General features: G+C 43.9%; 1 protein-coding gene across 2 annotated transcripts in view; it reads left to right on the top strand.

The window, feature by feature from the left end:
* The window catches only part of fbxl16 (F-box and leucine-rich repeat protein 16), a 206,413-nt gene that overhangs the window by 135,486 nt on the left and 47,869 nt on the right, over positions 1–23,058 (top strand). Inside the window, exons 3-4 of one of the 2 annotated variants that reach the window (XM_070856751.1) lie at positions 3,735–4,243; positions 6,317–6,378. In XM_070856751.1, the coding sequence (XP_070712852.1) occupies positions 3,735–4,243; positions 6,317–6,320 (513 nt within the window). In that variant the 3' untranslated portion in view covers positions 6,321–6,378. Of the gene's footprint in view, positions 1–3,734; positions 4,244–6,316; positions 6,379–23,058 lie in introns of those variants that run through there. The other variant, XM_070856750.1, reaches the window with a different exon arrangement.

Consider the following 23,058-nt stretch of genomic DNA (forward strand, 5'->3'; position numbering starts at 1 on the left):
ATAGGTGGTCTTAGTTATACTGCGGATATGTGGTCGAAAGGGTCAGGGTCAAATATGACACCAAGGTTGCGAACAGTCTGGTTCAGCCTCAGATAGAAGTCAGGAGAGGGATGATGTCAATGGCTAGGGAATGGAGTTTGGTCTTCCCAATATTCAATTGGAGGAAATTTCTGCTCATCCAGAACTGGATGTCGGACATGGAGTCTGATCATTTAGAGACCACGGAGGGGTCGAGAGAAGTGGTAGTGTGGTAGAGCTGGGTGTCATCAGCGTATATGTGGAAACTGACGCTGTGTTATCAGATGATATCACCAAGGGGCAACATGTAGATGAGAAATAGGAGCAGTCCAAAGATAGATCCTTGGGGGGCACCAGAGGTAATGATGTGGGGCGGGAAGAGAAGCTGTTTCAGGTGATTCTCTGGCTACGATTAGATAGATTAGAATGGAACCAGACAAGTGCAGTCCAACTTAGCTGGACGACGGTGGAGAGGTATTGGAGAAGGATATAGTGGTCAACTGTGTCAAAGGTCATAGACAAGTCAAGAAGGACAAGGAGGGATAATTTGTCTTAATCACAGTCACAAAGGATGTCATTTGTGACTTTGATGAGAGCCATTTCCGTACTGTGGCAGGGGCGGAAACTGGATTGGAAGGATTCAAACATGGAGTTACGGGAAAGATGGGCACGGGTTTGGGAGGTGACAACACGTTCAAGGACGTTGGAGAGGAAAGGGAGGTTGGAGATGGGGCGGTAGTTTGCAAGGATGGAGGGGTTGAGGGTTGTTTTTTTTAGGAGAGGGGTGATGATGGCAGATTTGAGGGAGAGGGGTACAGTACCTGAGGAGAGAGAACCATTAACAATGTCAGCTAACATGGGAGCCAAAAAAGAAAGTTGGGTGATCAGCAGTTTGGTGGGAATAGGGCCGAGAGAGCAGGACGTGGGTCTCATGGACAGGATGAGCTCAGAATGGTCATGAGGGGAGATCGGAGAGAAACTGTAGAAAGATGTGAGGTGGGGGCCAGAGCAGGAGGTTTCCTTAGAGGAAGTTTGGCCCGGTGGGCGAGGGGAAGGAAGGGAAGGGAAGAGGCAGAGGCAGCCGAATGGATGGTCTTAATCTTAGAGACAAAGAAGTCTATGAGCTCCTCACACTTATTGTCGGAGAGTGGAGACTGAGGCGAGGGGTTTAAAAAGATGGTTAACAGTGGAGAATAGAAGCCGGGGTTTATCTTTACATTCCAGAATGATTCTGGAATATAGGCCAGACTGGGTAAGGACAGCAGATTTCCTTCCCCAATGGGCACTAGTGAACTAGATGAGTTTTTACAACAATAGTTTCATGGTCACCATTACTGATGCTAGCTTTAAATTCAGATTGATTTAATTAACTGAATTTAAATTCCCCAGCTGCTGTGGTGGGATTAGGAACTCGGTCACTCGATCACTAGTCCAGGTCTCTGGATTACTAGTTCAGTAACATAACCATGACGCTACCATTCCCTTTATTTCCTCCTACTGCCTTTTGGCGTTCTGTCTGGATGACCTCCTGCCTCCCTGCGGGTAGAGGACCTGTATCCTTCTGTGTACCCCCAGGACCAAGGCCCCCAGTGTTGCATCTGAGAGGTGCCTTGCTTTTTCTCTTCCCTGTCGTGACATGGCTGCATCCACAGTGGCATTGAGGTGTTACTGTAACAAAGCACTTCCCCTTTAAGAAGTGCAGAGAGCCTAGGTAAAATTTAATTCGCTAGTTTCCCTCCACTTGCGCGCTGAGCCAATCAGCAGCGCGCTTAGTGCTGAGTTTAGTGCTCCAATTATAAACAGAAGGTAGAGCACGAATTTTGCGTGCTGCCTTCACCATTTTGAAAGGGCACAGGCCGATCGCACTTTGCACCCGTTTTCGGGCCCAATCCAATTTCACCCTCCAAATCTTTAAATCAGCCAACATCTGGGCCTGCCTCGGAAAGTTCCTTTGAAGAACATTGTAAGTTTTTTAAAGCTGCATTTTAATAGCTTAATTTGTTATTAAATAAAAACACCTGTTCCTGAGATTCTCAGAAATCATTGGATCATGTCAAAACTTCTCTCTCTCTCGTTTCTCCTCGATAAACAATGACAAAGAAAAAGATTGGTCTCAAACAGCCTTCACTTCCTCCCCCTACCAATGATCGAATTGGTTGTGACAGCCTCCATTTGTGCCTTCTGGCTGATCGGATTAGTTCATAGTGACAACCTCCAATCCTAGTTTTTTTTTAAGTTTATTTTTGTGGTGATACGCTGACAAGTGAACACTTACAGATGTCCCGCAGCACTACTACAATCAAATAATATTGAACTAAGGTGCTTAATTTCCACAGGCTTCTTCAGATTTTCTGATGGGACTTTTACGGAACTATTGAAGAACTTATGTAAATGGATGTTGTTAGCATATTTACTCTGGTCCTCCCCTGTAATTGTGACATTAGGGGAGATTTCCCTCCACTGTTGCATGTTAAGCTTTTTTTGCCTAGATGCTGCAGAAAAACGACCCTGCCACAAAGTAAATCGTCTGTCCGCAATTTGCCACGGTCAGCTCATTTGAATAATTATTCATAGCTGGCCGTACAGTTTGACTTTGTGCACGGAGCACGCCCGATGGGGATGTGGACGATCTGGCCAGTAGGTCCAAATTAAAGGGCTACGCACAATTAAAGGTGATTGTAGTGCAACAACAACAAAAGGACAAGTATCGTTTCATCCTTTATAAAACATCAAAATGAGCTTTACATAATTGCCAACCCTTGCCAAAGTTAGGGGGTAAGAAATACTAGGTACGAATGAAGTGAATATAAACCCATAGTGCGGGGGCAAGATGGATGCTGTGGGCATGTGGCTTGGCACCTCATCCCTTGCTTGGTGGCTGGTTAAATGGCCATGCAGCTGCATGGAGTGGGTGTAAGGGAGGGGTGCCCTGTTTGACACCTCAGGGTGTCCACCTCAGAGTACAGCTGTGCACCATCCCAGGGAAATCTGAGCTGAGATGATCAATAAGTAGAACACATCGTTGGATGTGATTTATATATAATTTGTGCCATTGACCATAACTAATGAGTCTTTTCGCCGAGATGAATCCAACATATCAGCTCACTTATGGGATATGAATCACATCCCACAGGTTTGCATAATGCATGTCCTACATCAAGCACCCAGCAGAGATTTAGATGCATGACCAGATAACCAGCACTAATTGGTTAGGATATTAAAAGGCTGTAATGCAGTCCCAGAGATACAATGAAATTATTAACCACTTAGGCTTTGCTCTTGAAGTCTGACATCACCTAAACTCTTGAATGCCAGCTTTTGTTCCATATTTAATGTTAAATCACAAAATATGACAGGACAACTGCACTGTGTATGACTTGTGCAATAGCTATTTGAGTCAGAAATCCAAATTTCCAACGGTTGTCCTCTTGGCTGATTCCGCTGATCATGGTTGACTAAATTAAATGCCACGAGGAAATAGTCTATTTTGGAAAAATACATCATTTTGATTAAAAAGAAATTAAAATGTTCTCATCCTTTCATCTGTCCTGGGGAATACTGCATCATGTCTGATTGCTGAGATGGTGCTGGGGGACCAATTCAGTTTGTGGTCTCATTAAAATAGCGTAGTGCTGATTTAAAGTGATTGGGATGTGCAGGTAAGGAATCGTTGCTACAATATTTTATACATTCTCTCCACTCTTTCCATTTCCTAGGTAATGTTGGAGCAGATGCAGGGACTCGCCCACCTGGAGCTCTCAGGCTGCAACGACTTCACAGAAGCAGGCCTCTGGTCCAGCCTTAATGCACGGATTACCTCCCTGAGCGTTAGCGACTGTATCAACGTGGCAGACGACGCCATCGCCGCCATTTCACAGCTGCTGCCGAACCTAACTGAGCTGAATTTGCAGGCCTATCACGTGACAGACACGGCCATGGCCTATTTCACTGCCAAGCAGGGATACACAACGCACACACTGCGCCTGAACTCCTGCTGGGAGATCACCAATCACGGTGTGGTGAACATGGTGCACAGCCTGCCCAACCTCACCGCCCTCAGCCTCTCCGGCTGCTCCAAGATCACTGACGACGGGGTGGAGCTGGTAGCGGAGAACTTGCGGAAGCTGCGCAGCCTGGACCTGTCGTGGTGTCCCCGCATCACGGACATGGCGTTGGAGTATATTGCCTGTGATCTGCACAAGCTAGAGGAGCTGATATTGGACAGGTAGACCAAAGGCTACATCTGCATTGATATTAATAATGTAGACAGTTCATAGGTTACAATAAGACATATTGAATTGGTATCCGGTAACTCATGCAGTAAAGCAATGCATAATGTGAACCTCCACATATAAGAATGAAGACCCACATAAGCACCAGATTGCAGGGTCTTGTAGACAAATGTCCAAATGCAGTTATGAATATAGAACAGAATGTATTAACTAGTAACAAAATACACACGTCAACAACTGCAACAACACTTCATCTCCTGCCTCCTTCTCTCTCTCTCTCTCTCTCACTGTGTCTCTGCACAGAACTGTCTGGTTTTGCTTTATATTCCAAACTTCCCCCTGTATTTCCCCCAGGTGGGAGGGGTCACGGTTCCACCTTCCCACAGCCCAGATTGTCAGAACCGTCACAAAAGCTGCCGGAGTGTAAAATGTGTGTATCAACTTGTGAGCACCACCTGCACTTTAACCAAAAGAATATGGACAGTGGAGGCATCAGTTTAATCAACAGGAAGCACCATGATTCTCCAGCTTCCAAACCCATACCCTAACCCAGCCCAGATCTGCTCAGAGTAGCTGCTGATAAACTGGGATGTGAATGGAAGTTAGCTTAATTTGAAACTAATTAGATAATCTGATGACTGGCCCCATCTGTTGTTTCTTTATCCCATGATTCACTTCACGTGTGCACACACATAATATATTTTGTGTCATTGAATATAATATTTGCATCTGTTGTTGCAATGCTACAAAACTATTTTTTTACTTCTTGATTTATAGTAGCTGTTGTCTGTGAAGTTCCGTTGTGATTTAGGGAGTTTGAAGAGGCATTGTATATACACAGGGGCCGATTGTGGGCTTGCTAAGGAAATGAGGAATAGCAGCCACAGCACAAGGCTGACAAATATTCAAAATACCAAAATGTTTCAATTGCGATTTAGATTTTCGCTTTCAATCTTTATTATTGAGATGTTTTGGGCACTTACATTTTCACTACAGCTATTTTCAGTAACTTGAGAGAGTCCACTGAATGAGCCTTATTTACTAACATATACACTAAGATGCCTAACAACCAAACTCCCTCGGTTATCCACATTATATACATACAGATGGATAGGAGCTTGTATTTCTCCATATCTCTTCTAATTAACTTATCCTTTTACTACCTACTGCAGACCACGGGAGATTATTTTTATCTGTTAGACATAAAGGCACTTTAAACAGATTACTGAAATGCCAATAGCTTTGTTCATTTTACACCAATCAATGAATGTGCCCAGTTTTGGTTACTCTGGATTTCAATATACAGTTGGCGGAAATTGAAACTTTTTGAACAGATGTTTGGTTTATTTATACAAATGTAATATTTTTATCCATGTAAATGAGCCACTTGACCTATGAAATGATCTGACTTAGTAACAACGGGTGAGAAACGATGCACAAGGTCATGCTTCAGCAAAGGGAAACTTAATCCATTGGTAATCAGATACAGAAAAAGAATCTTTTCAAGGAAACAAAGCCACTCTATCCATGGCACATGACCATGCTAAGGCATGGGTCAGTATTACCAAAAGAGTGAATCAGTGCTCTGAAGATTGCGGAAATGCCATTGATTGTCAAAAGGCAATCAATGACCTTAACTATTCAGCAAGGTGTAAATTACAAAACCATTGAAAGATCAAAGCTACATCATTGAGCTACAAAAGGCCACCAAGGAAATTGCTAACAAGGCTTGAGAAAATTATTGCTCTGACATTCCATTTGCAGTGTGACTATGATGTTACCTTTTCCTCTGAGGCTGCTGCAAGATTTGGTAAGTCATTAATTAATTTCCATGTTGTTTTTCGATAAAAATGGACATTGTAAAGTATATACAATCGCTGTTATATGGATACTAAGAATATGTAGTAAAGTCAGCTAATAATTCCTGTTTCATTTCTTGTTTAGTGTGTGGCAAAAAAATAACTTCATTACCTATTGTCCATCATCTAGAATGGTATTACTTTAGACATATTAAAAGTCTAGACAGAGTTCAAAGTCTAATCATGCAAACTCTTATATCTCCACAGATGAGCTCACCAATGAGATGACGCAGGAGACTGTCACAATTTTAGGAGATGATAAAAAGGCATTGGGAAACCTCCTTCAAGAACGACTAGTGTATAGGATCTGGGGTCCAAGCAGGTGACAATGCTGTTTAGTGACAAGAGAACATGTCACCTGTGACTAGAACCTCTCTTTGAGTCTTTACCTTCTGCAGTGCAAGATGAAGAGTTGTACACAGAATACTAGGGGATGCACCTGGCTGACAGGACAAATGCTGCCATTTTCCACCACCATTTCACACTGAGCACGTTGAAAGAGGCCATTTGCCACTTGCAGGATACAATGCAAATGTGCATATAGAGTGCAATCTAGGGAACCTAGATGTGCAGTGACGTGACACTGTTGCATACCATTTAGATGGGCACAGATGGCAGAGCATGTTGCCTCTCTGATCAACTTGCTCACCACACTGATAAGCCACCAACAAGTCTACTCTAGGTACGTCCAGGATGTCACTGTTTAGAGTACTCTATTGGTCCATGGGAGTATGAAGTGAGCACCAAGTTCAATCCTGTAGCCCTCAGTCTGATATACCCCCAACCTTGACTGTCACTGTGGAAAATGCCCTGAATGACGACTCCTTCCAGAATGCCAACCAGTTCTATGAATAGAACAAATACACATAGTTTACATACATAATCACTTACAATATGTCATACATAATTAATATTCAATAGCCTCTTACTTTTGCATTGTGGTTCTTTATTTTAAAGTAAGGAACATAAGAATAACTCATTATAAATGTTTGTAGAGAATTGCTACTTTTTAGGTTTACATGTGTATGTAAAAACTAAGAAAAAGATTTATATTGTAGTCATACAGTGAGCACATCCACTATGTAGAAAATGCAATCACGTTTATGTACCTATAATATTTATTGGCTAAATTGAGTAAAGAGCTTTATTTAATCACTTCTGGTTTGAGTGTTTTACTTTCTGTCATTGCCTTCATTTTGGAAATGTGCACCAGAATAAAATTTCTACTTCAAAGCAAAATATCTTCTTCTCTCCAAGATTCTCCTACATTTGATACCATTTTATCCTGTTGGGCCTGCAGTGTTCCTGTTAAGGATGTATTCATTCTGAAGCTGAATAGCCATATGAAGTCTTTTAAATTTTATGCAAAAACATGTTAAAATTTTCTGAATGGAGCATAAACACTGACATGGACCAATTGGGCCGAATGGCCTGTTTCTGTGCTGTAAATACTATGTAATTTTAGGTAAGGAATTAGTACCTATTGGGAATACTACAAATGGAATATTTTTCCAGTAATTACATTAGACATATGACACATATAAGCAGTATTGTGAGTACTCATTCAGATTATTTGATGGTGCATCACCACTCATCGGTAATGTTCAAACAGTCATTGAAGATAGGGGCCTAGAAATTGGATCACCCAGTGGCCCTTTTTCACCTGAAAATTGGAGGCTGAGGGCTCCAATATGGCGTGCGGCGTGTGTACGCTCATTCCGTGCTGGGCATGCACCGCACGTCATATTGGTTAGGACTCCCTGTAGTTGTTCAGGGTACCTGTCTGAAACAGGCATTAGGGTCTGGGGTCTAACGCCTATTTTAGGCCCATTTCCAGAACTACTGCAGCATGTGCCGTGTATGCGGTGGTCAGCTTTCTCAGGTGCACAGCAGCCAAAGCAATGGTCTTTAAAGGGACCGCTGCAGGCTGCCACCAAAAAATGTAAGTATAACTGGTCTACTTACATGAATGTGAAGCCAGAAGGAGCAGGAGTGTCCCACCTCCTAATCTCCCATCTCTCGATCTCCTCCCCTTATCCCCTATTGGCCTCACCATTGCTCTGGTGCCAACTTCCCCACCAATTGATCTTTTTATCCTCTTCGTGACCAGTGCATTGCCTCTTATGGCACGATTGGCATTTTCAGCATGCTGATCATTTCCTGATGACGCAAGAGTACCAATTTTGTATGGCCCTCTAGCTCATCAGTTTTGGCCTGACTTTTCCCAATTCCTGCTGGGTTCGTGACCAAAGTTGGGCACAAGCCAATTTCTAGGCCATGGAATGCTGTCTGGTGTCCAAAAGAGCCAACATGAATTATATTGGTGGTGTTAAATCCAGGTCCAAGTTTGAAGCTGCATTTTTATAGTATCCTTCATGTCCTCACATCTCAAACATCTCAAAGACATTCACAGCTAGTGAATTTCTTATAAATTGTAGTCACTGTTGTTAAATAACAGGAAATAAGTTAAACGACCAGCTAATTTATTTTTGATGGTGTTAATTGAGGGATAAATGTTGGCCAGGACTTTGGGAGAACTTCCCTGCTCCTCTTCGAATAATGCCATGAGGTCTTTTATGTCCCCGAATCAAGCAGAGGGGCAAATATTGCAACATGCAACATTGTTTAAGTTATTTAGATTCTCCTACAAATATTTAATTTAATGCTGTGTCAAATCCATCTTGGAGAACATAATTCAGCACTAACAGCAAGTTTGCTTTTTTCAAATGCTGCCATCAGCATAAAAATTACTGCTACATGAAAAATAACCTCACCCCCAGCATCTGCTGAATTTAAATTAAGTCTTTCTTTTTTTTGGATCTTTTACCATAGATATTTTTAGTTTCTGCATTTCAGACGACTCTTGAAGGAGAGATCTCACCCTACAACTTCAAGAATTTTTCCACTTGTCCTACTATCTGGGTAAAATGCTGTAGTGCCCAGGATAATGAACAGAGAACCATTTTACTTCAGCAATTGATTCTATCCCGTTTCTACATGAGATCCTCACTGGCCCATATGTTGCGGGGTTGATGATGGCGCACGCAGAGCGTACATCTTCGGAAGCCCTCAGAAAGGCCCCGCAAGTTCCAGGTTTCCACATGCGCGAAAACCCGGAACTTGCGATCTGTTAAAGTTCGCCTTGACAGATCGTCTGCACGCGCCCCAATAACACTTTTGCTGGTGCGGAATTGGACTATTTGTCCAACTACTGCCCAGCGAATGCCCATTAAACCATAGGGCCTACTTTTACCAGCGTAAGGGTTAAAATAAATGTTAAATTAAAATTTTAAAATTGAATAAAACATACAAAATCATTTAAAATTCGTTTATGTAAATTTGGGCCCGGATTAAAATGTTTAAAATTATTTTTCAAAAGATTGCATTTTTATTTTAAATGCTTAGTTAAAGGGACTTTTAATTAATTTTAAACATGGGGATATTTATTTTTATTAGAGTTGTGTTAATTATTTATTTATTTGTGGATTTCTCATAAGCTTATGGGGATTACGTTCGCAATTGGAATCCCCATAAGCTTATGAGGTGTCCCCCATTCTAAATGGTTGACCTGGCGCAGGTGGTCCCAGGGACCCTTTCGAACTGCCTGTGACCCTGGGATCCTTGGGCCTTTGCGCAGGCGTATGCTGCAGGCCCAGGACCTGAAGACCCCAAAGTCCGGGAGCCGGCTGGTAGCTCCGTTATTTTTTCCGGGTTGGAGGCATACTCCGGAGGCTTGCCTCCGACCGCAACTCTCGGCCCATTTTCTATGGGGGCTGGTAGAGTAACACTAAAAATAAGCTTTAAAAGCCAAAATAATTTATTAAAACACAAAAAAAAACAAATACTAGTAGAAACATATCATTTATGCTTATAGTAATTTTAAACTTTGCTAACTTGTCAGATAGTAGAAAATAACTAGCACTAGTGTTAGAACTACTTTCTTGCTTCACGTTTCTGTAATCCTTTCCTACCAATTACATAACTTTGTGGAGCACACTCTGCCCATTGGTACCTCAAACCTGTGTCAGGGTTCCATGTATGTAATAGGACTCCAATTTGCATATTGCAAAGCCATGTGATGGTATCAACCAAAATGGCACTTGGGCAAATAATCCAACTCCACACCAGCGAAAGTGTTTTTGGGGCGCGTGCGCACGATCTGCAAGGCAAACTTTGACAGATTACAAGTGTATTTGTAGATGTGTGAATATATTTGTGTTGGTACATAAAACCTTGAAAAGATGTGTGAATCCTACCAGACACAGACCTGCAGTTCCTAACTTGAACCTGCCAAAGTTTATTATATAGTTTGTAAATTGAAAATTTCAGTTTGTACAGATTTTCCAATCTTTATCCAAACCTGAGCAATTGACATAGGAGTGAACATGGCCATGATTGGAGACTCCGAAGGCAAGAAGTTCCAAACCTCTCAGACGGTGGGTGGGTCATTGACAGCCATCCCACTGGACGAGGCCAGGTGTGTTGGCCTTCAAATGGCAGAAGTATGGACCACCTGACGATTGTGGCCTGGACCTCTGAGGATTGAGGTCATATCCTTCATAAATGTTGGCCTCGTACCAAGGGGATTGAGGAGGTACTTCCCTCTTCCTGTGAGGGTTGCCCTGCCAGCCCCACAAAAATGGCACACTGTCACAGTATGCCGTTTTCTTCAGTGTTGAAGTGCACCTCTTGTAGTTAGTATCAGCTGCAGCTCAGGGGGTAGCACACTTGCCTCTGAATCAGAAGGTTGTGGGTTCATATCCCACTCCTGCGACTTGAACACATAAAGCTAGGCTGATACTCCAGTGGAGTGCTGCACTGTTGGAGGTGCTGTCTTTTGGATGAAATGTTAAACCGAGGCCCCGTCTGCTCTCTCCAGTGGACGTAAAAGATCCCACGGCACTATTTCGAAGAGTAGGGGAGTTATCCCCGCTGTCCTGGCCAATATTTATCCATCAATCAACATAACAAAAGCAGTTTATCTGGTCATTATCACATTGCTGCTTGTGGAAGCTTGCTCGTGCGCAAATTGGCTGCTGCGTTTCCCACATTACAACAGTGATTACACTCCAAAAGTACTTCATTGGCTGTAAAGCACTTTGAGATGTCCGGTGATCATGAAAGGTGCTATATAAAGTCTCTCTTTCTTGGGTGCGTGCCTGTCATATTTAAATTTAGAGATCTCCAACCTCACAAATTTTGGTAGAGTCAACACTGAAGGTCCTTGGTCAATGCCTCCTGGAACTGAGATCTGAGAGAGATATTCCAGAATATGATTGATTCAAAGGCAAAGAAGTCGCCACTACTCAACTGATGTGGAATCAAAACGAAACTCCTCCACTGAAAGTTTACAGAGTAATTAAGAGTCATTGGACCTCCTCCATCAGTCCATATGCTTATTACATTTCAGAATAGAGTCGGGGAATAAGTGGTGTGGGATATTACAGTCATTAGGGTAGAAATGATGATCATTGTTGTTTAAATGCTAAATGCACTTGTACCTAAACCTCTCTGTGCTGTTTTAAAGCAAAAATTGTTCGCTCTTTAAGGTTTGTACAAGAACAGCACCAATTGTAATTTTGCTCTATTTTGTCAAATCTGCCCATCTGAAAGCAAGGAGAAAGGACTCAAGGTCTTGCATCTTTGTTTGGAGTCTTACGTTGTGTTATATTCTAGCCATGTGATGGATGAAACAGGAGTAAAGAAGAGACAGATTGGTTAATTTAAAAATCTTGTATATGTGAGTCAGTTCATGTGACAAGAGGATAAAGATGGCTTTGTAGCCTTTTGATGAGGCTGAGGAATGAGATTCTATTCTTGTGATGGGTTTGGGATCAGATTCCACCCTTGTGACTGAGCATGAGGTATGAGCATAAAGTCCTTGGGATGGAACATAAAGTACAATAGCTTTAAATGCTTTGAAGGGAATTTGTATTACATTAAGCAAACCGAAGAGCCTCACCGATCACGTTTATTGAAATTGGCAATAAATAGTGCATTGAGCCCATACGGCAAGCTGTCTGGTCATTTATCACTGTGCTGACTGTAGCAGTAACATTAGCCCTCAGCAGTAATATAACTGAAACACCCACTCTGTGAATAAATAGAGACAGTTATTTCCCCGCCAACTGATGTTTAGCAATGCGGAACAGCAAGGGGAATTTGCATGTCCTGTATTAATGAGCAGATGCACAGTAACCACAATACCAGGAGCTCTCTCTAGTGGTTTCAGCTGGTGCCTCAGAAAGACCAAGTCTCAGTTTGTTCATATTTGTGATGAAAATATCAGGTGATTGACATTGCCAAAAAAATTTTGTTGTCCCAAAAACCATGAGGAAAAGACATAACTTTTGGGGTTTGCAGTAGTAGCGACCATAGGGAGTGTGTTTTAAAATGTTATATTTTCAAGTTGACAGCATTTTACTGTTTAATTCCTGATCCCAATCAAATTGACGGTGTTAACCACATCTCTATTTTCGGTAGAAGGCACTAACTGCATCAATCCGCTCATGAACACGTACCGACTGTACTAACTCCATCATTATTGTGTTTAACACACAGTGACTGTATGAAGCCTTCCATCATCATCTACAAAATACATTTAGAATGAGAGTGTATATGTGACAGTGAGTACCTACACAGCAAAGTCCTGATTTTAACACTGGATGGGTGGGCAGCAAACCGTCCTCATCTTGGCGTAAAGCTAGGGAGATTTCAGGGGCGATATTAACCTTGCCCTCTCGGCGGCAACCATGGGGTGGGGACAGGGTAGGGGTGGTGGGTTAGCAGTTAGAATTACCCATGGAACTCGCCCACCGACCTCCCACATCAATCCTGCAGGTTGCGATCTTATCTTCCTCTTCTGAGCAAGCAAAGGGGATACCCGGCAGTGGGATCCGTCTTTATGTAAGCAGATTGGACTCTGATGGTATCATCGGAGTCCCGCTGCCATTTGAACAGTGGGCCTGAGCGGAGACATGGTTGTGGACCTCACGGAAATAGGAGTCGGAGCTTGCGCTGTATATTTAAAGGAGGACCCCATTGGTTTCCGCCAGGTGTACCATTGCCTGCTCAGTAGAGCAGGTTCAAATCGCAGCCTGCACCAAGATCGGTGTAGGACGTCAGTGGGCGAGTCCCAGGGCTGATTTTGACTGCCCACCCGGATTCCATCGAGTTGGTGGGGTTAAAATCACCCCTAGGCCTAGAAATTGGCCTCGTTAGCGCCTCTTGTTATTGCCTCCGCGGGGGGGGGGGAGGTGACCGGGCATGGCGTTAAAATCAATTCCCGCCATATTCGGCGGGACTTTTGCGGCGGCGGTACAGCGGAACGCCCTCATCTCTTTCGTCTGAAGAATGTGACATCATCGCAGTGCGCATCTCCCCAGTAGCGCCCGAACATGCGTTCCGCCTCCTGTAGCATCGCAGGGCGGCAACACCGGCAGCTGCTGGAGGCGTCCATTGGTACGTCGGGCGCTACAGGGGCGATGCTTAAAGGCTAGGTGGCCGAGGTAGGTTAAAAAAAAATGACCTTTCTTGCAGGTTCCTGCCCACGATCGAGCAACCCGGCACTGATCGGACGGGATCGCGGCTGCTGTTGTGGAGAAGGTGAATTTTTATTTTGCAGAACCTGTAGCGATGGCCCTTCCCTTTAAGAGATGGGAGCCTTTCAGCGCGGCAGCCCTGCAGGACCCAGTGTGCACGCTGCTCCACTCACCGCCCCGCCTGCTGCTGATTGCGCTCCGGGAAGTTAAGTGCAGCGCCTGATTTTAGCTCTCCACTTTCTTCCTGGAGCGCAACTGCCGAATATTTTGAAAGTTTGAAAACATTAGCGCCTGGCGTTCATTTTTCAAACTTTTGTAAGTTAGCATCCCAGCGGGTCACTCCCGAATTTCTCCCCCCTAATGTTCCATTAGTCTAGGCTGGATTTGAACTCGTGTTTTAAAGCTAGAAGGTTGACGTTTTAATGGACTGTCTCACTCGTTCTACCTCAGAGACGGGAACATTCAGATCATCATTGCTTGCTTTGAGTGCAGTTCCCAGAGCTGTCGGATAATGCTGAAAGTCAGCACTGTACCTACTGTGGATATTGCAGAGGAGGGGGAATCTAAACAGTGCTAGTTTTTTGGTTAGCTATTTCACCTGTTTGTGTTGCCGGAATCAATTTTAGCATTGTGTGAGGACTCAGTAATAGATTTTGTGGCACTGAGAATTAAAGGTTAATGTGGTATGTGAATTTATGGTTCTCATTTTCTGCTGTTTATTTTTGTACAAGAATTCCAGAGTTTATTTTTTTTTGTACTGACTGGAAAGGGACAACAACTGCATGAAACCTCATTGTGTTGTCCTGGTGATAGTAGAAAATAGTCCCACAAGGAAGTGGAGCCACACTGATATCACACAGCTCTACAAGCTGCAGCTCTTTTATAACGCTATATATTTTACAAGGTAGAAATACATTAGACTACAAAACCATTTTACCTGCTCTTTTTTTTAAAAGAGCAAAATTTTAAAAATCCAAATGTCTCACGTGCAAGCCTGGGGATTATGTTTTTTTTGTCTTAAATGTGAAATTGATTCCCTGACAGCGGAACCTATCGGGTACGCATTGATATGTATTATTCAAATGTTGTCCTCCTTTGATGTTCATAAAGTCCGCTAACTACAGAAGTGCTCCTTGCAGATGAATTGCGTCCACCGGCAGGGAATTAATCTGTCTCAGTACTCTCACTTTAACTTTAATTAGAAATATGAGACTGTGTAGCGGCTGATGAAATAATGATGAACGATCTCGTTTCACAATAAATGAGGTCACACTAGCGGCAGCTTTCCTCATGCATAATAGGAAGCTGTTTTCTGTGTTGGGCAGACAAATGATTGATCGATGACCCCACCCGTATGTATCATGTTTTTCGCGGGATTCTAATCCTTCTACTCAAGGAATTGAACCTTCTCACTGATTAGCACATTAATGATACTATCCTGGCAATGCACTGATTGTATCCTATTGGTCCACACACTGAGCATTCAGCTACGATAAGCTCCCACTTCTTGAACTGTTCAACTATCACAGCCCGGCTGTTAGTCAAGGATCTATGAATAATGGTCACAGTAAACTTCTAGACATGGTTCACACTGGAATACGGGATGGAAAGCTGATCAAATACTAGACTTTGCTTCGTGCTTTAATCAGCTCCCTGACCCAACGTCAGTAGAAAACATACTGTAACATTCATTATAGCGAGGACAATGGATAACTGGGTATTACAAGGAAGATTTCTAATCAAGGGGTTCAGGTCACGATTAACCGTCGTGATATCAATCCGGCATGTTCCTAAGAAATAATCTGTAGTTGATTGTCAGAACATAGATTACCTGCAGAATAATGGCTGAGAATGATTAATAGGATGTAATCTGAAGCCTTCAGACGACATGTATAATTAACCCTCTGAACTCCATGATGAGATGGCACTAGCAATGGATTCCTGTTCAGCCATTATTTTTACCGTACAGTCTTTGGATTTAGTTTTATTTTGCCTTCATCGTGTTTTCCTTTCTTGGCATCGCAGAAATGGACAACAAAGGCAGATAGAAGATTACCAGAATTTAAAGAGGCGGAATTCTAATGAATTGTTTATATTGTGATCTAGGATAGTGAATAGACAGGATAAGAATACATTGTTTTCATCACAGTGATATTTCAATGACCTTAAATGAGCAAAGGTTTACCAAATAGGTTTTCATTAAGATGATGCCCTTTGAGGTTGCAGTTGATTGCCGGGAAATAAAATGCTGTATTTATTATGACTAACATTGAACCAGCATTCGAAAATGGGACACATGGATCATCGGAGCGAATGGTCGTAACACAGAGACAGTTCCCCATTCCAATCAATGTGCGTAAATGATGCTTTCCGATTGACGTGCAATGAATGTGACCGGTAGTTGTGTTTGCTGGTGTGGCAGACCATGGTGTGGCACAACACACAGCAGAAACTAACCAGTTCCCCTTAGAAAGGTATGGAATTATGAGGGCAATTGTAACCTAGCCCGCCTGTCGGGAAACTGATGGGCACGGGTACAACGCTGGTTTTATACCCCGCCCGAATTTGCTCTCCATTGAAGTCAGTGGAGAGTAATATTTGGCGGATAGAAAACCAGTGTTCCACCCGATCCCGTGGGTTTCCACCCAACGAGTTCCATTAAAATGATCCCCTAGAGACTCCTGCAGTTCCCGGAGGATCTGGGCCAGACTGCCTCACTTCACTAAGATGCAATTGATTTCTATTTCAAATTCACTTTATCTGCCTTGTGAGGGAGGCCAAAGGAACTATTATGGCTGATTATGTTTCACCTAGAAGTGAATTCGTTGATGTCATCTGACCTCGGGTCACCAAAGGTCAGTGAAAATGATAAGCGTGTTAAATGTGTCTTTTTTCTTAGCCTCAAAAACCGCACAAGCCTGTGGCGCTAAATATACTAGAGTGCGACTTGGGCAGGCAATCAATGTAGATCACTCAGCAGATGGTTTTAGGTTTGCATTAGGTTCTAGTGAACATAGTATATATTCTAATAGCAATGTAAAGTGTGAGTTTTGGAAATTAAAATATAAACAATAAATATTGGAAATGAAGAGCAGATTCAGTCAGTATCTGAAAGAGAATGTTAGGTTAATGTCTTCACCAGAACTCATAACTGAATATTTTACTTGGAAAAACATACTCCAGGTTCTGAACAATCTTATCCTAGACTTATAGAAATGGCTTTACAGGCCTGTGTGAAATTCTGCTTTCCAAAAGTTTGTTTATTTTAATAAATCTTTATATTCAGGGAAGGGATCTGTGTATACCTTTCTGCAAAGCTAAAACATGTGCCCAAGCATTTTGATACGTGTTGCTTCAAAAGTGTCACTGCTAATAGCTCATTTTCAGCAGAATTTCCTATGAAGTCAGCTACTGCAACTTCCTCGGCTGATGCAGGGCTCTGTCAGGGAAGTGTGCTGGGCTTGTGCTGTAGCCCCACCTTCATGACCTGGTAGCCCCTATCAAAGCTGGCTGTACCAATTGTTATTGAAGTTCTGTACAGTGGGAAGAGAATGGAAATAAGTTTGTTGTGTTATGTTTCTGTATTTATACATAGGCTTCCTACAAACAACAACCAGCCCATTCACAAGTGACATAAATATCACTGAATCTCATCATCTCTGTATTAGTCCATGCATCTGTACAAGTGCTAAATGTAGGTCGTCTTGGGGTGCGGAATATGAAAAACAGCGCAGAAACTTTGTCCGGTTGGCAAACAGTGACTGGTGGGGTGCTGCAGGATCAGTGCTGGATCCTCAACTATTTACAATCTATATTAATGACTTGGATGAAGGGACCGAGTGTAATGTTGCCAAGTTTGCTGATGATACAAAGATGGGTGGGAAAGCAAATTGTGAGGAGGACACAAAAAACCTGCAAAGGGAAAAAGACAGGCTAAGCGAGTGGGCAAAAAATTGGTAGATGGTGTATAATGTGGGAAAATGTGAGGTTATCCACTTTGTATAATAGTGTATCCATTATGGAAAAGCAAATTATAATCTAAATGGAGAAAAATTGCAAAGTGCTGCAGTACAGCGAGACCTGGGGGTCCTTGTGTATGAAACACAAAAAGTTAATATGCAGGTACAGCAAGTAATCAGGAAGGCAAATGGAATGTTGGCCTTTATTGCAAGGGGGATAGAATATAAAAGCAGAGAAGTCCTGCTACAACTATACAGGGTATTGGTGAGGCCACACCTGGAGTACTGCGTACAGTTTTGCTCTCCGTATTTAAGGAAGGATATACTTGTATTGGAGGCTGTTCAGAGAAGGTTCACTAGGCTGATTCCGGAGATGAGGGGGTTGACTTATGAAGATAGGTTGAGCCTATGCTCATTGGAGTTCAGAAGAATGAGAGGTAATCTTATCGTAGGAGGCTTGACAAGGTGGATGCAGAGAGGATATTTCCACTCATAGGGGAAACTAAAACTAGGGGCATAGTCTCAGAATAAGGGGCCGCCCATTTAAAACATGAGAAATTTCTTCTCTGAGGGTTGTAAATCTGTGGAATTCTCTGCCCAGGACACTGGAGGCTGGGTAATTGAATATATTTAAGATGGAGATAGATTTTTGAGCGATAAGAGAATAAAAGGTTATGGGGAGTGGGCAGGGAAGTGGAGCTGAGTCCATGATCAGATCAGCCATAATCTTATTGAATGGCGGAGCAGGCTCAAGGGGCCAAATGGCCTACTATTTCTTATGTTCTTATGTTAAGTAGTTTGTGTCGAGGTCACATCCATGGACTGCAGAGTAAAAGAGGCTTGCATTGGTCTGATAGTAATTCCATGCACAGAACAGGCCGGAGAGCTCCATTACAATGCTTGCATGAGCTGCGCCCATCCGCAATGGATGTTCTGCAGCAGCTTGCCGGCTCTGGGCCCGCGCAATATCGGGCGGCCTGGTAGCTAACCCAACCCACAGGTCGGTCCGGTGGGGGAGATAATGGAGGCGGAAATGCCAAGGGTGACAACGACCCTTATTATTCTAGTGGAGCCTGGAGGAGCACTCCTGCTTCTCCTGGCCCCACAAAACTAATGAGTTACCTACATTTGTGGGGCCTCTTCCACTTCGTTGCTGACTTCAACTTGGTGGAGCTTGCCCAGCACACGCACCGTCCAGTTGTCCGTCTAAATTGGATTGTGGTCCTAGGTATCTCACAGGTGCCCCTATTTAAGAACGGTAATGAGGTTCCTGTCTGATACAAGTCACCCAGTGGAAGGCGTCAGTAAATATAGCGGCGGGGTGATAAGTGGTACAGTGTCTCCCCTGGCCAAATTTAAATTGCCTCTTTTGTGTCTTTCTACTGAGGCGAGTAGAGAGCCAATTTTAACTCAGTCACATGATGGATAAGGGCGGTAGCGGCCCCAAAATAGCTATGCTGCATTTACCGCCATTTTTCTCGGTACAGCTCGCTAGTGCCATGGAAATGAGGTTCGACCCTTGAAATAGCTCAGACCTCCCAGGAACAGGCTTTCATGCCAGGAGTTTGGAGCTGGGTTTCACTTTCAGTGATGTCAGAAAACAGGCGGCAGTGCATTGGCTGCCCGTTATACACGCCCATCTGTTCGTTCTTTCCATTGAAGTTAATGGAATGGAAAATTGGACGGGAAATATAACAGGCGGCCGAGCCACTACCGCCAGCTTTCCGGCACCCCCAAAAGTGAAAATCAGCCCAAAACTCTCGGCAAGAAGTAGGCAAGCAGCAGGTGGAAAATCAAAATTAGCCCCAAATTCTCCCTCTAAATATTTGAAAGTGGATGGAGAAATATGACCAGAGAAAGGTTGCTTGTTATTGGTGCTACTCTGTGGTGCCTTTCCATAGGCCATGTGGTATTTGAAAGTTAGAATTTATGCTTTATTCAACCATGGCTGCTTTATTCATTGAAAGTAGATGCTGGGAGCCATGTCACTACACTGACATAATTAAATCATCACTGACATTGTATATATGATATGAACCATTTTTCAAATGCTTCAGTAAACTTAATATTCTCTATATAGAGAATTAAAAACCTAAACCAAAAGTCTCTTGACTTATCCAGATCAGGTCATAATTTGGCTTCAAAATAATCAACGTAAAATAATCAGTCAAATGTAAAGTCTCTGTGGTGCTGGATGCCAAGTTATAAACTCCACTCACTAAAGAAGATCTAAAAGAAAGACTTGCATTTATATAGTACCTTTCATGACTGCTGGATGTCTCAAAGTGCTTTACAGCCAATGAAGTACTTTTGGAGTGTAGTCACTGTTGTAATGTGGGAAATGCGGCAGCCAATTTGCGCTCAGCAGGCTCCCACAAACTGCAATGTGATCAACAGCAATCTAAAAGAAGATTCTATTGGCCTAAATGTATTTACTCAGATAGGAATAGGGAACTTTTTTTGGACCCTTTCATGTTTATCAGTGGTTTAAAAAAAAAATATGGGGTCAATTTTCTTCCCCAGCCCCCCACTTGGCTGGACATCGAGTAGGTGGACTATACATGACCCTAGAAATTTAGCATGGCCTAGTTGCATCCCTGGCAAAGGTCCACTCCCCTGGCTGGAATCAGAGGGTGTGGAAGCGCAACTGCAGGAGAGCCCATTTGCCTAGAGCTTTTTCAAGCTGCTGTTGGAGAGCAGCCAGGTGACTTTCAGGCTGAACATCTGTTGAAAGTCTGCAATAGAAAGGGAGTATTACCTTTCTAGCCACCTTTGCCTTGCTGCCTGGCTTCCAGACCCAGCAATGTGAGGGGGTTCCAGGCACAAGGCCACCACCAGCTTCTTTGGCCACCCTTTGGACCAAGCCATAGAAGAGTGAGGTGCGAGGGAACTTCTGCGGATGGAACTTGGCCTGCATCCGTGGATGGAACTTGGCCTGCATCCATTGCTGGCACAGGCCCAGGTGTGTCTCTTTTGGGAAGTCCTGGATATCTCTGGGCAATGGAGAGGGGGTAGAAATCTGGGGGTAGAGTTTCCACTTTGGGTGCAATCGGCGATCGTTTTAAAACGTGATTAAAAAAACACTTTGCTTTAAAAATATTCCTTGATTATATTTATGAGTGGTAACTTGGTGCAGTCGATTTAATACAGCTGAAAGTGGGTATCACAAAAGGCAAGCATTTTTAATCACAGTGTTAATCCCCTTTATTTTAAATGACTGAAAATGCCTTAAAAAATATACAGAACCATTTGTTAGTTATATTGGAGTAGAGTAGTCAGTTTTTTAGCAAATCGAAAAACATTACATTCAAAAGGTTTTAAATCCTGCCTATTAATGTCCCTTGCGCCCAAAAGAAGCAGCTTAATGTTTTAAGTCTGCAAGTGAGCACAATTAGCGGACTCCCACAATGCTGATTCGTTCGCCCTGGGGGCGCGGCCAGCTTTGTGGGCGGGGTCGGCTTCTGGCGCAATGTTTTTTTAAACTAGCGCAACCTCGTGGAAACTCCAGCCCCGGGTATCATGGGTCTCAGTCCTTATTTTTTGTCGTTAGGGGGAATAAGCATTTCCCAGGCGTGACTGACAGGAAAATCAGCCCCACGTGTCTCTAAAACCAAACTTCATATTTGTGGCATAAAGTTGTGGATATTTAAGGTTTCTTAAAATAAATGGAAAACTATCAGTATTATTTTCATACCCCGTCATGAAAAGAACTGTACATGTGTATGTGTGGATACTGAGTGAGGAGGGGATTGGGCTCCGCTGTGATGCCCCACCCCCTCATATAGCCTACCAGACTGCACTTCCTGGACAGACTAACGTGCGTCTTGTTTTGGTCAGCTTGGTGTCTGCTGTGCGGAAATCCATCACCGAGTTACCAGTCTCCAAACCAAGCTACGTAGGTGGAGTTTCTGCGTGCCTGGTACAGAGTCCAGACAATAGGGAACCTCCCCAATTGTCCATGGAGCTTAGGTGTAGGTTGGCAACATCTCATGTTTTAGAATCCCTCAAGTGTGCACCATGTAATGTCTCTGCACCTTGTTACAAACTCACATGAGACATGGATATATCAGACACGGTCACTCTGTGACCTTCACTTTATTTCCAGGACTGAAGAATGTTGATCCTGGGTGGGACCTCCCCTTTTATACCTGGAAGCCCAGGTGAGGAGCTCACTCCCTGTGGTCAGGGTGTGCATTACAAGGGTACAGGTACAGTATGCATGAATTACAGTTACATACTTATAGTCATTGCAAGATGGTGAAATACATGACATCACCTCCCCCCTTAGGTCTTTTAGTTTCAGAGATTAAGTCTATCGGGTGGTCGGCGCTCTCTCGTGGAGCGCCGCAGTTGTGGCTCTGGTGGCTGAGCCTCAGCACGCGTCTCTGTCACTTGAGGTGATTCCGGCCTGTCCAGGCTGGCCGCAGGGACTGTGCATGCTGAGGGCTGTCTTTGTTGCTCGTGCGCTGGCAGGTGGTCTGGGTGCTATTTCATCATTCTCTTCTTCCGGTTCCTCTGTGCCTGCACTGAACCTTGTCTTTACTTGGTCCAAGTGTTTGCGACATATCTGCCCATTGTTTAGTCTGACCACCATGATCCTGTTCCTTCTTTGCCAATTACGGTGCCCTCAAGCCATTTGGGTCCCAAAGCATGGTTAAGAACAAATACCGGGTCATCTATTTCTATACACCTCCCCCTTGAGCCTCGATCATGGAGCTCGGTTTGGGACTGGCGCTTGCCCTCAACAATGTCTGCCAGGGCTGGGTGAATGAGCGTGCGTTTCATGAGGAGTTCCGCTGGCGGGACTCCCGTGAGCGAGTGCGGGTGGGACCTGTAGGCCAGCAGGAGGCGTGATAGGCGGTACTGAAGGGAGGGTCCTTGGATGCGTAGCATGCCCTGTTTTATGACTTGGATCGCCCATTCCGCCTGGCCATTGCACGCCGGCTTGAACGGCGCTGTCCGGACGTGCTTGATCCCATTGCCCGACATAAACTCCTGGAATTCATGGCTGGTGAAACACGGGCCATTATCGCTGACCAGGATGTCCGGCAAGCCGTGGGTCGTGAAAACCGTACGCTGACTCTCCACATTGATGGATGTTGTGCACGAGTTCAGTATGATGCACTCGATCCACTTTGGTATGCATCGACAATGATCAGGAACATTTTTCCCATGAACGGGCCCGCATAGTCCACGTGAATACGTGACCATGGCCTGGTGGGCCAGGGCTACGGGCTGAGTGGAGCCTCCCTGGGGGCATTGCCCAGCTGGGCACATGTCGTGCACCTGCGAACCTAGTGTTCCAGGTCTGAGTCAATCCCCAGCCACCACACGTGTGACCGGGCAATGGCCTTCATTAACACAATGCCAGGGTGCTCGCTGTGTAGTTCCCTTATGAACGCTTCCCTTCCTTTCTGGGGCATGACTACCCGGCTGCCCCATAACAGGC

This window comes from Pristiophorus japonicus, chromosome 15, assembly GCF_044704955.1.
Source record: "Pristiophorus japonicus isolate sPriJap1 chromosome 15, sPriJap1.hap1, whole genome shotgun sequence".
In the NCBI taxonomy this organism is placed as follows: domain Eukaryota; kingdom Metazoa; phylum Chordata; class Chondrichthyes; family Pristiophoridae; genus Pristiophorus; species Pristiophorus japonicus.